This window comes from Amblyomma americanum, chromosome 5, assembly GCF_052857255.1.
Source record: "Amblyomma americanum isolate KBUSLIRL-KWMA chromosome 5, ASM5285725v1, whole genome shotgun sequence".
NCBI classification, from domain to species: Eukaryota; Metazoa; Arthropoda; class Arachnida; order Ixodida; family Ixodidae; genus Amblyomma; species Amblyomma americanum.
The window spans coordinates 24,265,642-24,279,974 of NC_135501.1; the positions used below are offsets into that span (position 1 = coordinate 24,265,642).

The following is a 14,333-nucleotide window of genomic DNA, read 5'->3' on the forward strand; positions in this document are numbered from 1 at the left end:
GTCGCATTGTCATTGCCGTCAACTTGCTTTTGTCCCCAACGCTGTTGCGGGCAGTTATCGCTTGTCTCATAAGTTGAAAATCGGTCAATTGGTTTTTGGGGAAAGGAAATGGCGTAGTACAGTCAAACCTCGATATGACGAACCTCAATTTAACGAAATTCTCGAAATAGCGCACTTCTCATTTTTCCCAATTTCTGCCCCATTGAAAACCATGTATTTTTTTTCGCGATTTAACGAGGTCATTTTATACTGTACTTCCAATTTAACGAAGTCCTCGCGCATCGCACGCACGTACCAGGAGCCTCCTTGACAGGCAGACGAAAACTTTAGCCGGGCATACAGCGATTTGTATGCGCCCTTTAATGCTCAAATTTTCCTGGCGCACTTCAATACATGGAGCAAAACGTGCCGCTGCGCCATCTATCGTGTATGTATGAAACCCGCAACGGACGCGCTCCTGTGGTGCTAGCCGGAGTGCTTCAGAAGTTCCGGGACGCGTCACGCTGTGACGTCACCGGCCTGTTGGAATGGGAAAGCGCCAACCGGAAGTAGGTTTACGAACAGCGGTGGGCACGTTTTCTCAGTTGGTTATTTGATCTCGTTGGGCCTAGGTGGTTGTCCTATTCACGATGAGTGGTGCACCTCGCAAGAGAAAAGTTTTGAGCCTTGATGTGAAGGCCAAAGTTATCACCGAAGTGATGAGCGGCGAAAAGAAGGCGGCTGTTGCTGAAAGGTATGGAATTTCGTCGAGCTCGCTTTCAACAATTTTGAAACTGAAGGACAGTATCATGAGTGTCGTCAGTGCTGGTGGTTCAGGCCAACAAAGAAAAAAGATAAAGGAAGCAGCCTACGTCGACATTGAAAAACCTCTTTTCTCATGGTTCCTCGATATGCGCGCAAAAAACATGCCGTTGAGCGGGGCCATTCTTCAACAAAAGGCTCTTAACTTTGCTTGTATCCTTGGGCACAACGACTTCAAAGCCAGCAGCGGGTGGCTGCAATGATTCAAGGAATGCATAGTATTGTTGGGAAGGTGGCCAGCGGAGAATCAGCCGAGGCGAACTCAATTGGAGCAGCGGACTGGTTGCGTGATTGTGTTCCTGACATTCTATCACGTTACAACGTCTCCAAAATATATAATGCCGACGAGACCGCATTTTTCTACCGGCTGTTGCCAAGGAAGACGTTGGCTTTGAGAAATGAAAAGTGCCATGGTGGAAAACATAGTAAACAGCGTCTCACTGTTCTGTTGTGCGTGAACATGGACGGCAGCGATAAGCGTGTGCCATTCGTAATTGGCACAAGCGAGAAGCCGCGTTGCTTTACCGGAAAAAGGAGCATGCCAGTCAAGTACGCTGCAAAGACAAAGGCGTGGATGACAAGGGATTTGTTCAGCAACTGGCTGAAGGATCTGGATGCTGAAATGCGCAAAAGGGGCCAAACATTTGCCTCCTTCTGGACAATTGCTCAGCGCATCACGTTCGAGATTGTGCGGTTACCAACATTGAGCTTGAATATTTCCCTGTCAACTGCACCTCCCTGATACCACTCGACCAGGGAATAATAAACAGCGTCAAGTGTGCATACCGCAAGCGGGTCGTCGAAAGGCTTCTGCTGAACATCGCGCTCTGCAGAGACACGAAAATCAACGTGTTCATGGCCCTGGAGATGCTTTCGCGGTCGTGGGAGGCAACAAATAGGGAGATCATAGCCAGGTGCTTCAGGAAGGCGGGATTGAACGAGAGCGTTTCTTTGAATGAAGAAGCGGAGTGCAGAGCAAATGACGGTGACGAAAGTATTGCGTACACAGCAGATGTCGTTGACTCGTGGAAGCTGCTCTATGACCAGGGAGGTGCTCCAAGCAACGTGACACTCGAGGACTTTGTCTTCAGCGATGCTTGCGCTGTGACAACTGAAGAGCTGGACGATGACGCAATAATCCAGAGCGTCACAGATACAGAAATGCAGGACGACGACTCGGACGAAGAACTCCAGGCGGCAAGCAGCATAGCTACACCGAAGCAAATCATGGATTTGCTGGATCTCTTACGCACGTTTGCGGGCGCGCACTCGCAAGAGCAAGCCTTAGCAGCCCTGTCAACCTACGAGCGACTTATAACCCCGACGCTTATTAAAAAGCGGCAGATGAAGCTGACGGAGTTCTTGGCTTCCCCCTGAGTTGCATAGAATTGCTCTGCGGGAAGTTAAATAAATATTTCAGCGTTCATGAATCAACGTCGTCATTTCTTTACTGAGCGCGGTTTTATCCCATGGCTGCGAGGACTCCATGTGCACGAAGGAGCGAGCGTCGCGACAAGGCGGCACGGCGACGCTCGCTCCGTTGCTTGTGGGCAACCTCTATGCAAGCCAAGGCAGCAGGCGACGTGAACCCGCGACGTGCGCAGCGGACTCCGTGCTTTGCGCACTCAAGCTTAGAAACACGCCCGTAACCTGTTCTCTCTCTTAAAATTTTGTGAGTGTGCCTCATAGTCAGGGCCAAAGGGATATTTCCTCTATGGCAGTGGTGTAGCGGCAAAGGAGATAACCAACAGCGTGCTTGCGGAGACGGAAAGTCACATCACGGGTTCACGGGGGAGGTGTGCTTTCGTTCGGTTCCTGTGCACTCCGGCTTAGTAAAAACACTCCCATAAACTGTCACCGCAATCTGATTGTAAGTATGCAAACTATAATTTACCAGTGAGAATGCGCGCCGCGAGTGTTTCTGCACATTTGGAGCGCAGCGGCACGGTGGATCGAGCGCCGGTACCCGCGGCTCGACACGCATCTCTCCCTGCAGTACGCCCACTCGCGTAGCCCGCTCCAAATGCTGTTAGCCCTCCGCACCCAACAAGTCGATTGTTTTAATTATTTAAATCATGCGGGTCTGCCTCTCAGCTACAAAACCAAATATTTTCTCGACGGTGGCCATGACCAAGACGACGGGCTGGTTTCCTGAGATGTACCCGTGAGAAACCGTGGACAAACCGGAAACGGCTTCGGGGGGCTCTGATTGGCCAGTGGCATGGGGGACTTCCGGGTGACGAGCGAAATTTTCTGTGGGTGCAGATCCGAGCGACACGGCAAGCGACACACGCATTTTGCTTCGCGCGACAGCGTCGCTCGTCGCTTGCTGCTGTCGCCTTCGCGTTCGCGCGAGTTTTCGCGTACATGGAGTCCAGGCTTTAAGCGCTCTAATGGTAAGTGGTGGCCTCATGGATCCACCAAGTTAATACTACTTTCAATTTTCTTAGAACGAATATTCAAGTTGACAGCTCTGGTATGTGTATAATTTTTTTTTCTTTGCGCCACGGGTTGCCCTGTCTTCGTGAAAGGATTTTTTTTTTTTTTTAGTGATGACAAATGATGATGATGGTACTGATGGCCACATCTAGTGGCAGCCATGAGCACTAGGCGCGGTGCTTGCTGCAGACCTGCTCTTCACCGTACGCGTAATGGGGAAAAATGCGTTCGTACCCGCTGGCTATCGGGCATCACGCTCTTGGTTGTTATTAGTTCCGGGGTTTATTAGTTATCTCTGTAATTTTGCTGTCTACAAGGTGTCATACGCCAGGAGTGTTCCAAGAACCTGCATCCTTATTTAGACTGCTGAAACATGCGAACCTCGACTTAACGAAACTCGCGATATAACGAAATTATCGGCTGCAAATTGGACTTCGTTATATTGAGGTTCAACTGTATCTGTCTCACATCTCGGGGAACACCTGAACTGTGCCTAAGGGAAGGGATAAAGGAGGGAGTGAAAGAAGAAAGGAAGCCCTCTATAATAATTTTGACCATCTGATATGGCGCAGCACATGGGCGTCTTTGCGTTTCGCCTCCATCGAAACGCGGCCGCCACGGTCGGACTCTAACCCATGTACTCCGGATCAGTAGACTAGCGCCCTAACCACTGAGCCACCGCGGCAGGTAAAGTTCGCCATTCGCCATTTCATCACTTGGGTTTCTCCGACCGCATCGACCGAGTGGCACTCCGTCTTCACGAAGTTACATCCGTTAGCTGTTTTGTGATCGCGTTGGGCGGTTCCACCGCTTTGAACGAAAAGGGCCTTCTCCTTGCGTGTGTTTGGCGAATGGTGTGGTGCACACTGGGGCGGGCAACATGGCCCTGCCGGTGCAGCTGGGTCCGTCATAGAAGCGTGGGAAGTATTCAACTGACACACCCGTCTTAGGTGCACGGATGACTCTGCAGCACAAAATTCAGGTTTGCGTCAGTCATAACTGGACGCAGTCTCCCTTTGGCAGCTCATTCAAGTTAACTGGCGCGAGGTTCGCAGCATCCAAATTAACAAGCATACGATGCCACAAACTTACATGGGCATTGGCTAGGACAGTGCTGGCAGTTCGAATTATCCGGTCTTTCGAATCAATTCAAAATAACGAGCTTTTACTAGACGCCACAACTTACATAGGTTCCTGCTCGGTGTTTCCCGTGCCGATGACAGCCGCCATGATTACCTCGTCGGCCAGATCTTCATTTGTCATGGCTGCATCGTAGACGTGCAAGAATTCTTGGATTTGACATGTCACAATCATTACCGTTCACCGATGACCAAAGCACCGTCATCACTGCACTGGCGGGAGCTTCGCAAGCCTCCGCATCACTGGCAATCCAAGGAGCTTGCAGAACCGAGAGAACAGTGAGAGCTGACACCCGCTGACAAGAGCAAGAACACGCTGCGCCACGCTGGCAATGTGCGTGCACTTCACCAACAACGCAGCAATGCAGCAACAACAGTGCAGCAACGCAGCAACTTGTCTGACGCGTCAACGCCTGCCATCAGAACACGTGCAATCCGAGAAGCGGAGGACGGCCAAGCTACCAAAGAACAATGGAAGATTGGACAATGCATGCGGTTACTGCCAGCCATTGTGCAGAATGCAAAAAAAAAAATGCCGTAGCGTTTTCTGCACGCAGCTCACCGCTCAGAACCATTAATAATGGACTGCTCCACCAAGGCTCCCTTACTTCCTTGCCTGGGAGAGAACACATCCGTGTCTCCTCCCTGCGTTGCTACGACATGCAAGGATCCTTGGCGTGCCCAGTGTCTCCGAGTGCACGTCTTGGGTTCTTTCGCTTTTGCTGTGTCACTGCACCGGCTCGGTTCATCAGTCTGCACACGCACGCGCTTTTGTGTTGCAAGCGTGGTTTGACTGGAGTGGTTGTAGCGCTTCCATGTTTTTGTTTTTTCTAAGGTTGGCTCTCACTGACCAGATTTAATCATTATAACCAATTATGTGCGATGACGGCATTGCTATAAGCAGTTTATTTTACCATTGAACACATCGTAAAGCTGACTGTTACGACTGACCACTCTTATATGCGATACATTGTTATAAGCAGTATTGTTATACAGTCGAGCCTGCTTATAACAGTGTCACGCGCCATCCGTTCGTTATATCCCAAAGTTCGTAGTAAGTGGACCACAGCTTTAAAGACAGTTGCTTGTCAAAACAAAATTTTTTCTTTGCAAAAAGTCCGTGATGGACGTCTGTTTCTGCAGCGCAGATCCGATGAGGGAGGTTTCCAGTTTATTTAAAGCAGAAGCGTGCTATCGCCGAGGCCATTGGCATAGACAAGTTGTCTGAGGCTCTCTATGTAGCTCATTGCTACAGGCACATTTATGGGTGATGGCTCCGAAGTTTCATCCTCATCTGATCCCTCCACGTCACTGTCGTCCCGCACTTCAGAAACGATGCCCTCGTCCGTGCACAGTTCCGCGGTGTCGGTGTCGTCATCGGCAGAAATAAAATCATTCCAACCAATGTCATGACCCCCATGTCGGAGTTTACGACGCGCTGCCACAAATCGCCGCCGGGCTGGTCATCTTCTGAAACTTAAGGGTGGGCATCAGACACTGTGTCGATGAAGCTGGCCTTGCGGAAGCAGTTCCGCTCGCCAGTGGCCGCACCCCCGCCCAGGCCGCTTTCATCATCTCTACAGCTGAATACAATGGAAATGGGCACGGTGTTCCCGTCCGCCATCCCGAATTACAACCAGGGCCTGAGGTTTGAACGAAGCCAACGAAACGTCCGCACCGCAACAAGAGTTACAAAAGCGCGTGAAGGGGTAGACGTGCAGCGTGCACAGGCGGCAATCAAGCTAATCAAGCTAAAGATACAGACGCACAGTGCTAGCGGAGAGACCAATGAGGGGTGTCCACCTCTTGGCTCCCACGGAAGGCCTGTTTCACGGAGCGTGGCCTCTGCGATCGGCACCGATAGCGGCGCAGTTAATCGCGGAGGCCACGGATGGATTAGCAAGAAAGTGAGGAGAGGGGAGCGGAGTTGCGAGGAGCGGCGGGAGGGCGATGTTGGAAGGCGCATTGGCGGGGAAAGGGTAGCTTGGCTGAAAGCAGCACGAAACGGGGCAGGCAGTTCGCCTGCGATGAGGCTCGGGGAAAACATACCGCACACCGGGGGCACAAAGGGGTCGGAGGCAGGTTATCTCGCATCGCGGCGCCGGCTTTATGCTGTAACAGATCAGCAGGGCTTAATCACGTTCGTTATACATGTGATTTTGTGCCATTGAAACAATGTATATTTTGGTGGTTGCGCAGGTCTTGTTCGTTATAAGCGGAAGTTCGTCTTAAGTGGGGCCATTATATGGGGGCTTGACTGTATTTACACATGCCAAGAAAAAAAACACCAGAAGAATACACCCACGTTACTCACGTATTCCCCTATGCATGTAGCCACTAATGCTCCTGTCAAGGGCACAGTTGGTTTCGGTGCTCTGCCAAGTTCGCCGAGAGCGCCACCCTTGCCAGAGCTCCCATCAAATGCATTTTGGTGTTTTAACAGGGTCTGTACTGCGTGTCTATTTCACAAACTCACAAACAGGTGGCAACTATGTTTGCGTGAGGTGTGTGGCGGCGGCCAAGCACGTTCTTCGCTACAAAGTATTTTATTTAGGGGAGTGCGAATATTCGAAATTTCGAATACGAATCGAATATGTTTGATATTTGATTCGTATCCGTATTCGAAAATTGATATTCGTGAATTTCCGAATATTCGAAAATTCCCGAATACTCGCCAGCGATCGTATAATTCGTATACTTTCATAAATTCGACTGTGGCAAAACCACAATATCTGGGCAAATTAGCCGATAATTGAGTTAAAAATTGCAGGAAAAGAATACAGAGGTCCTATCCCCTTTCTTCTCCACCATTTATCACGCGGACCGACTGCATCCCGATGCTGCAAGGCTTCACCTCGTGAGAATTTCCCACATATCACCCGTGCTGTGAACAAGATGGCCGACGGCCCGCTTTGAGCAATCGCAACGCGAAATCGCACCTTTTTTTTAATCCTTCCGGTAATACGTTACATATTGAATGCCCACATCCGAAGAATGCATCCTGTCACCTTCATAACTCTCCGAGCGCGACTTCCGCCATCCCTTTTTGTAAACTACGCTATGCGGGAAAGCTTACTTGCAGAATTCCGCGGGAGCCTCCTGAAGGGGCGCGGTAGTCACAATAGGGCAAGCGATCCTGTCAAAATCTCGCCTATTGCATGGTGCATTGTAACCTGCACACCTCTTTAGCGGGCGTAACGGCAGGCGTGGCAACAATCGGAAGGCCACTGTCGCTAGGGCAAAAAAATAGCCTGGCTGCGTAGTTTCGGTTTCTGAGCTTCACCGCTGCCCCACGGCAACTTCAAATGTCGGCCCGCGCATTAGCCGATAGTCCAGTCCCAGCTCCGCGTGGCTTATTTCTTTTTCCTTTTTAGAAACCGCCTCGCCGCTCTGACGCCAGTGTCTGTTCCCCGGCCCCTTGGTTGCATTTGTGTTGTTCTTCCAGCACTCCAAAACGGGTGGCTCGTCACGGGCTTACAGGTGTTAGCGCGATGGAGCCTCCTGATAAGGCCTTACTGCATCTTCAGCATTTTCGGCAGGATTTTTTTTTTTCGAGGGGGCGCGGTCAATTTTATTAACAGAGGCCTTCGGATGAACTGGGCATTTCTTCCGGTCCCTTGAACTCCAAATGAATGAGGTTTAATAGTCATCATGTTATTTTTTTGTGGCCAGTCTTGTAACTTTATGGATTTTGTTTTGCATGACCTCATTATAGTTTGGATACTGTTATGCTGTCTAATCAAGTAGTATACATTTCTGTGCACATTGTTTTTTATATGGTACTGAAGCAGTCTAGCTTTGTTTATTTTAGTTGAAAAGACCATACACTATTTTGAAAAAAAAATAAGAACAACATTTGCTTGCTCATCGTTTTCTTAGTTTTTTTGTACTGAGCATGTATTCGATATTTGATATTTCTTCATATTCAGGCAGATTTTCATAGTAAACACCTTCCCGCTGATCAGACGTCTATCACTGTATCCGTTGTTTTGCCAATGATTGTATCGTTATACAGTGGAACCCCGTGCATACGTTTTTCACCGGACCGGGGGAAAAAACGTAACAGCCAGGAAAACGCAACAGTGAGGAAAGCTCCGAAAATGAATGAAAAAAGTGCAGCTTCAACTATAGACAATTTATTTCCACAGAGTGCGCTTAGAAGTCTAGAATGGTGGCTTGCCGTTTTTGCCACGAGCCTGCTTTGCTTTCGGGCCGAAGAGCGCTGCATTCCCCTCTATCTCGGCACGCTTCGAGATGATGCTGTTAAGCATCGAGGGTGGGAGACCAAGGTCCTTGGCAATGTCGACTGCATTTAATGCGTCCAGCTTTTCCTCAAGGGAAAGCGCCTTCCGCTTGCGCGATGCCGTCTAAGCACAAGTTCGACGTTCACGAGGCTTAATACATAATGACGATAGCATGGTAGAAGAGGAGTCGACCCGTTCAACAACCATGCGGCGACCGTAAAAGTGAGAGCATTTTTCACGAATGGCCACCTAGTGGCGGCCTCTCGAACTGGCGTGCGGCTTCTTGCAGCCAGTTCCATAGCCAAGCCCGGCGAAAACGCGGCAAAAGTCAAAATGGCGGTTGCAGCGCATTGCCTACTTCAGCCCAGGCGTGTTCGGGGTGCTAAGTTGCGACGTATCATGCGGGAACGTTTTCACAGCTACTACGTAACAACTGGGTTCCTTATACATTGGATCCTATGGAAGCTATGCCGGGACCGGATGAAAACGACGTAGCAGCCGGGGAAACGCAGCAGTGAGGAACGTAACAGCGGGCTTCTACTGTATATGGTTTATTTTTATCAAGGAGCAATGGGAGAACTGATAAAACTTTAGAATTTGATCATTGTAAGCGAAATATCGTCATGTCTAGCATCGTTGTAAGTAGATTACACTGTAATTACAACTGTAACTAAACACCAGATCACACTACAGCAACACATTTCAAGCACAAGTGACTACTTCTGCAGTATTAAAATGGCACATTTTTAAAAGAAAAGCCTTATGTGGCCCATTAGTATCACTGAAACCCGGCATCGTCAGTAGCCAGGAGAGTGGTCCAGAAAGCCTCCAATGACGTCGTCTGCAAAAAAAAAAAAAATTCTCCCAAAGGAGCGGGGAATTGAAGCAAAGACCTTGAGCTTGCAAGGCGAGCATGCATCCCATAGGTCATAAACCTTGCTGCTTGGCAAACAAAAGCGAACATAATATATGCGTTGCCTTGCTACTATATTCTTATGAGTAGATATGTCATTTTAAAGGAAGAGAAAAACATGAATTAAGGAATTAATGCTGTCACTTTCATAGCACATTAGTCTTATGTACCCCCTGTAATTTTTGGCAATAAATGTTAAGTGTATAACTGCTTTTGCAGCTCACCAATTCCCTTAGTTGGGCAATTTTTGTGTTTTGCTTGATTGCCTTAAGCACATTACGTTAGCCATAAGAACCTCTCACAACTCTTGGCAGAGGTGTGGGGCTCTGCCTCTATACTGACTGCACTGTATCTGATTACTAGCCAATAAAAAGTGATTTCATTAGAATATTCCAGCAGTAGCTTAGTAGCTTAAGCATCTGCCTCGCATGCGGGAGGTGTGGTGTTCGGTCCCCAGTGCCACAGGGCACCCATCAATGATGCACTGGGTCCAGTCTGTCACCCGCCATGGTGCTTGGCTTCTCTGGGGTGAAATGCTTGGGTCACCGAGTCTCTGACCCTGCACTGAGTAGACCAAAAAAACCGCGTGCCTTACTGCTCTGTGGCCAAAAGCTGTCCTTGCGCCATCAAAGTCAGATCATTGTTTCATTATGCAGCAGTTTTCATGTTGAGAAGAACATGTGGGACTTGTGAGCAGCCACTGCTTGAAGACAGCAGTGCGTGTGATGTGTTGCATGTGTTGCACCCCCAGGAGGCCAGGATGTGAAGGTGCTGCACCACTTGGCGGCTGGCGCTTACGCACGTGTCTATGTGGCGGAGGTGCTCAACACGGAGGAGACCTACGTGGACAATGATGACTCCTTTCAGGCAAGCATTATCGCATTCCAACAAAGTGCATTTCACTGTGCTACCTTGTACCTGTGGTTTGCGGCTAGATATATTGGTTGCTGTTCCAGAGACCACCACTTGCAAAGTCTCAAATGTTACGGCGCATGTGTGTCTGCATGCATGTGCGCATGTGGTGTCTCTTTCTTGTCTGTGTCCTGATTTGCGCAGCCGTTCATTTCATCATGCACCAACTCTCCCCTCAGGCCGTTATTCTGTTACGGCAACACTCCCACATTCCGATAAGCAGCTTCAGCTTCTCCGGAAGTAGAAAATTCTCTCTGTATCCACTGTAATGGACTACTTGTCGGCTGCTCCACGTCGTGCTCAGGAGATTTTAACTGTCCGTCTAATGAATTTAATCTACCCTATTTTCTTTGCGACAGTCAAGATCTTCTTGCCCAAATGAACTTATGCCCAACTGTGTGTCAGTTTTTACTGCAGCCTATGTCAGCTTCACCATCTAGAACAGGGGTTCTCGAACTGGGTTCTGTGGGTTGCTTTTGTGGGTTCCATGAGCACCCACACTATCCTGCCTCCCCTTTACGGCGCACTTGTGGTGGGTGTGTGCGAAGCAGGGTACAGTACCTCGTTTGTTAACTCATTTCAAAGCGTTAGATTTTCTCAGCTCGTTCCTCAGTTTCGAGCCGTCGGCACTGGTGCCGTCCACAGCCCAGACCTTTGCAGCGCCAGTAACAGCGCCGCATGTTAGTCTCGACAGGAGTGCTGGTAGGAGTGACTCACCCGATGAACTTGGCAGTGTGCCAAGACATCGCTGTGGCTAGCTGTGCCAGTGCACGTATGGCATCGACAAGATGGTGTGGAGGGGGCATGGTGCACAAGGCGACGCGTGTTAGTGCACTCGTGCGCGTGGCGACTGAAAGATGGGCTGCACTGCCGTGCTGCCGAGGCCAGGCAAGGCAAAAAAAAAACGCGTGTAGGTCTCATCAAGTGTTTTTCTGGGAAATCTAATGGCACTGGTGGTGCCTGGGCGAAGTTTTGCCACTGGTCAGTCTATTTGCGTCGGAAAGCCAGTATCTCTTGATATCAAAAAGAATGGAGGCGCCGCAAGGAGCGGCAGATAGCCAATGAAAGCTGGACAAGGCGTCACATGGTTCTGAGCCCACCCAGTCGAGTGCATGATAATGGGACACGTTTCTTTCGTGACTGTAGTTTTCCGCGTTCTTGTCTTTGGGTTCTAAGGCCAGAGCATGAGTGAGAGTTGGGCATTGAATAAAACTGATTGCTGAAAGCAAGAAAACAAATATCTATGAAAGTGAACGAAACAGCGAAAAAGCACAAAGGGTCCATTCGCAAGCAACATGGACCATTTTGACGCTTGTGATGAGAGATTGTGACCGGAATGGAGGAAGAGGTGGGGGGTGTTCCTTGGCACATGTTGAAGGCTGTTGGGGTGCCTTGAGGCAGAAAATCTCAGAATTCCTGGTCTAGAAAACAGGGCTAGTAGGAGTCCCCTTGCTGCCAATGGCATTGTTCCTGTGGGACCTGCTTCTGCGGCTCTGAAGCCTACTGAGCATTGTGTTGTTCGGAGAAAATCGGCGAAAAAAAAACTCCTTGAACACTCGCTTGTTCGAACTCATATTTCACACAGTAGTGGCATATGGCAATTGGTTTAGTTATATGCTACGTATGGGTTTGGTACTTACGTGATTCAGTCAGAATAAATCATTAAATCTGCATTGTCTGCAGTGACGAGCCCAAGCGAGTTTTCAGAGCAGTGGTACTGGTAGTGCCATTTCGCGCCATCTGGAGAAACGAGCATTCTATTGTGGAGACTAAGCCACCCAGACGTAGTATAAAACAAAACTGATCGCCAAATTCCATCTCTGTGTGAAATTTGAGCACGAACAAGTGAGCAGTTAAGCCAGTGTAGTTTTTAGCGCCACACGGATCACTCGCGGAAAAGCCGTCGCTTGCCATGTTGAACCCTCGGAGTAGCTCGGGTAAGCCCGGAGGATTGTCGTGCCAGCTGCAGCCAAGTGGAGGCAAGGTGAGTGTATGAAGAGCTAGAAGCACGGTTGAGTGCACGTGCAGACGCCAGAAAAAAAGAGATGGAAGATGAAGTCACTGGAGGAATCTACAGCACAGCCAACGGTAAATCGTGGATGAAGCCGGTCCTTCGACACATTCTGAAGCCGAACAATGTGCATGGCTAACTGAACAGCAACGCAGACGGGAGTGCTAGCGTGAGTCAACAGGTCCAGTGGATAAAGTGAGGTGGCATGCTGAAGCAGAGTGCTGAAGACAGTATAACCTTGTAGAAACATGAAGAGCGAGAAAAAAGAGGCAAATGATGAAGTCGCTGGAGGAATATGCTGTCGAGAGGCATGTGCAAGTTGCTTCATAGACTACCGAACAGTGGGAACAACTCAAACTGCAACGAGCAGCTCAGGTGGCTTGTCACAAGGAGACCCAAGGAACAACTGCAAAAACAATTGTGATAAACTTGAATTTCCAAGTGCTTAAAAAGCTAAACAACGGCAAACGTGCTAGCGAATCTAAGTCTCGTTTAGCTTAACCAGGTAAATCGAGGGGCCATTTTTTTTTTCTTTTGATTCTCTCTGAGCAGTGCAGCACTCAATTTGTGGGCTGTGAAGAAACAAAATTGTGCATTGGTAAGGCAGATGTATTTGATCAGTGTACCTATTCGACCAGTTCCAGGCCGTTCGGCATTCATGTTTAAAGGACCCCTTACCAGGTTTGGACATTTAAATTAAACTAGCCCAGTTCATAGATACTGCGATCTAGTACAGATCATAGCAGGGTGGGAAAAAACAAACAACATACAAGCATATAAACACTCAAATTCATAACATTTGCAGGCACTTTTCAAACATCAGTAAAGAATTATGATTAACAGTCTCGCTATTAAGTTTATTCCATTCAGTAATTGTCCTCGGAAAAAAGCAATATTTAAAATATTGGAGCCATGTGTGTCTCGTAAGGCGAAAATTGAAATCGGAGCCTGTTCGTGCTCATCTGACAAAGCCAACCTCCTCGCCTTCTACACTGGCACCAAGACTTTGCTGTGACGCTGCAGTGTACAGTTAAACCTCGATGTAACGAACTTCAATTTGAAGGTTTGAAGGTTTATTTCCGCAACTACGTGTTGCGAGGACAGCCAGGAAAAAAGCTGTATAGACCGCTTGAAAGGTCCTGGCTTCCTCTTACAGTGCAGCATTGACGGCGGCAGAAAAGGACATCAAACAAAATGTAAGGAAAAAAAAACACGAATGTTCAGTACATAGAACGACACATGTACGTTCAGTACGCAGTACATTCTGCATGTAAAGGAAAAAAGAACTACGTTAGGTCCAAGAGCCTATAAAGGCAAACGCAGAGAGGAGAAAATAAGGGACAGCAAAATTGACACATCCACTCAAAATGGTAATAGCAAGAAAAAAGAACTACAGGAACAATTGGGGCAATTCTTTCAGAGAAATATTGGAGACATCAAGATTCTTGTGGCAGTACAAATGGTTCAGAAGTGTCGGTAAAGTATGCTGCAACATTTGTTTACCATAGTTTGTGCGGCATTTCTTAACATTCCAAAGCTCTGCTGCGCGGGTATCATACACAGTTCTGCTTTGCTCTAACCCAGCAAGTTTAAGTAAGGAGTCATCATTTTTCATTATGGCGAGTTTATATTTATGGCACAGCCTATAATTATACATCGATTTCATTGGAATAACGTTGTGTCGGTGGAAAAGGCTCGCAGTGTGGAAGAAATACGGCACTTTACATGCAATGCGTATAATACGTTTTTGTAAGACTGTGAGTTTGTTAATATTTTCGGCTGTTGTTGTTGCCCACACCATACATCCGTAGTTGGCTATGGAAGAGAACAAAGAGTGATAAAGCAACATGTTGACTGACGTGGGAAAATTAAAG

At 48.4% G+C, this 14,333-nt stretch overlaps 1 protein-coding gene across 4 annotated transcripts in view; it reads left to right on the plus strand.

Moving 5' to 3' along the window:
• The window catches only part of LOC144132332 (uncharacterized), a 222,134-nt gene that overhangs the window by 160,772 nt on the left and 47,029 nt on the right, over window positions 1–14,333 (plus strand). For all 4 annotated transcript variants that reach the window (XM_077664658.1, XM_077664657.1, XM_077664655.1 and 1 more), the window contains one exon: window positions 10,288–10,403. In XM_077664658.1, the coding sequence (XP_077520784.1) occupies window positions 10,288–10,403 (116 nt within the window). The remainder of the gene's footprint in view (window positions 1–10,287; window positions 10,404–14,333) is intronic.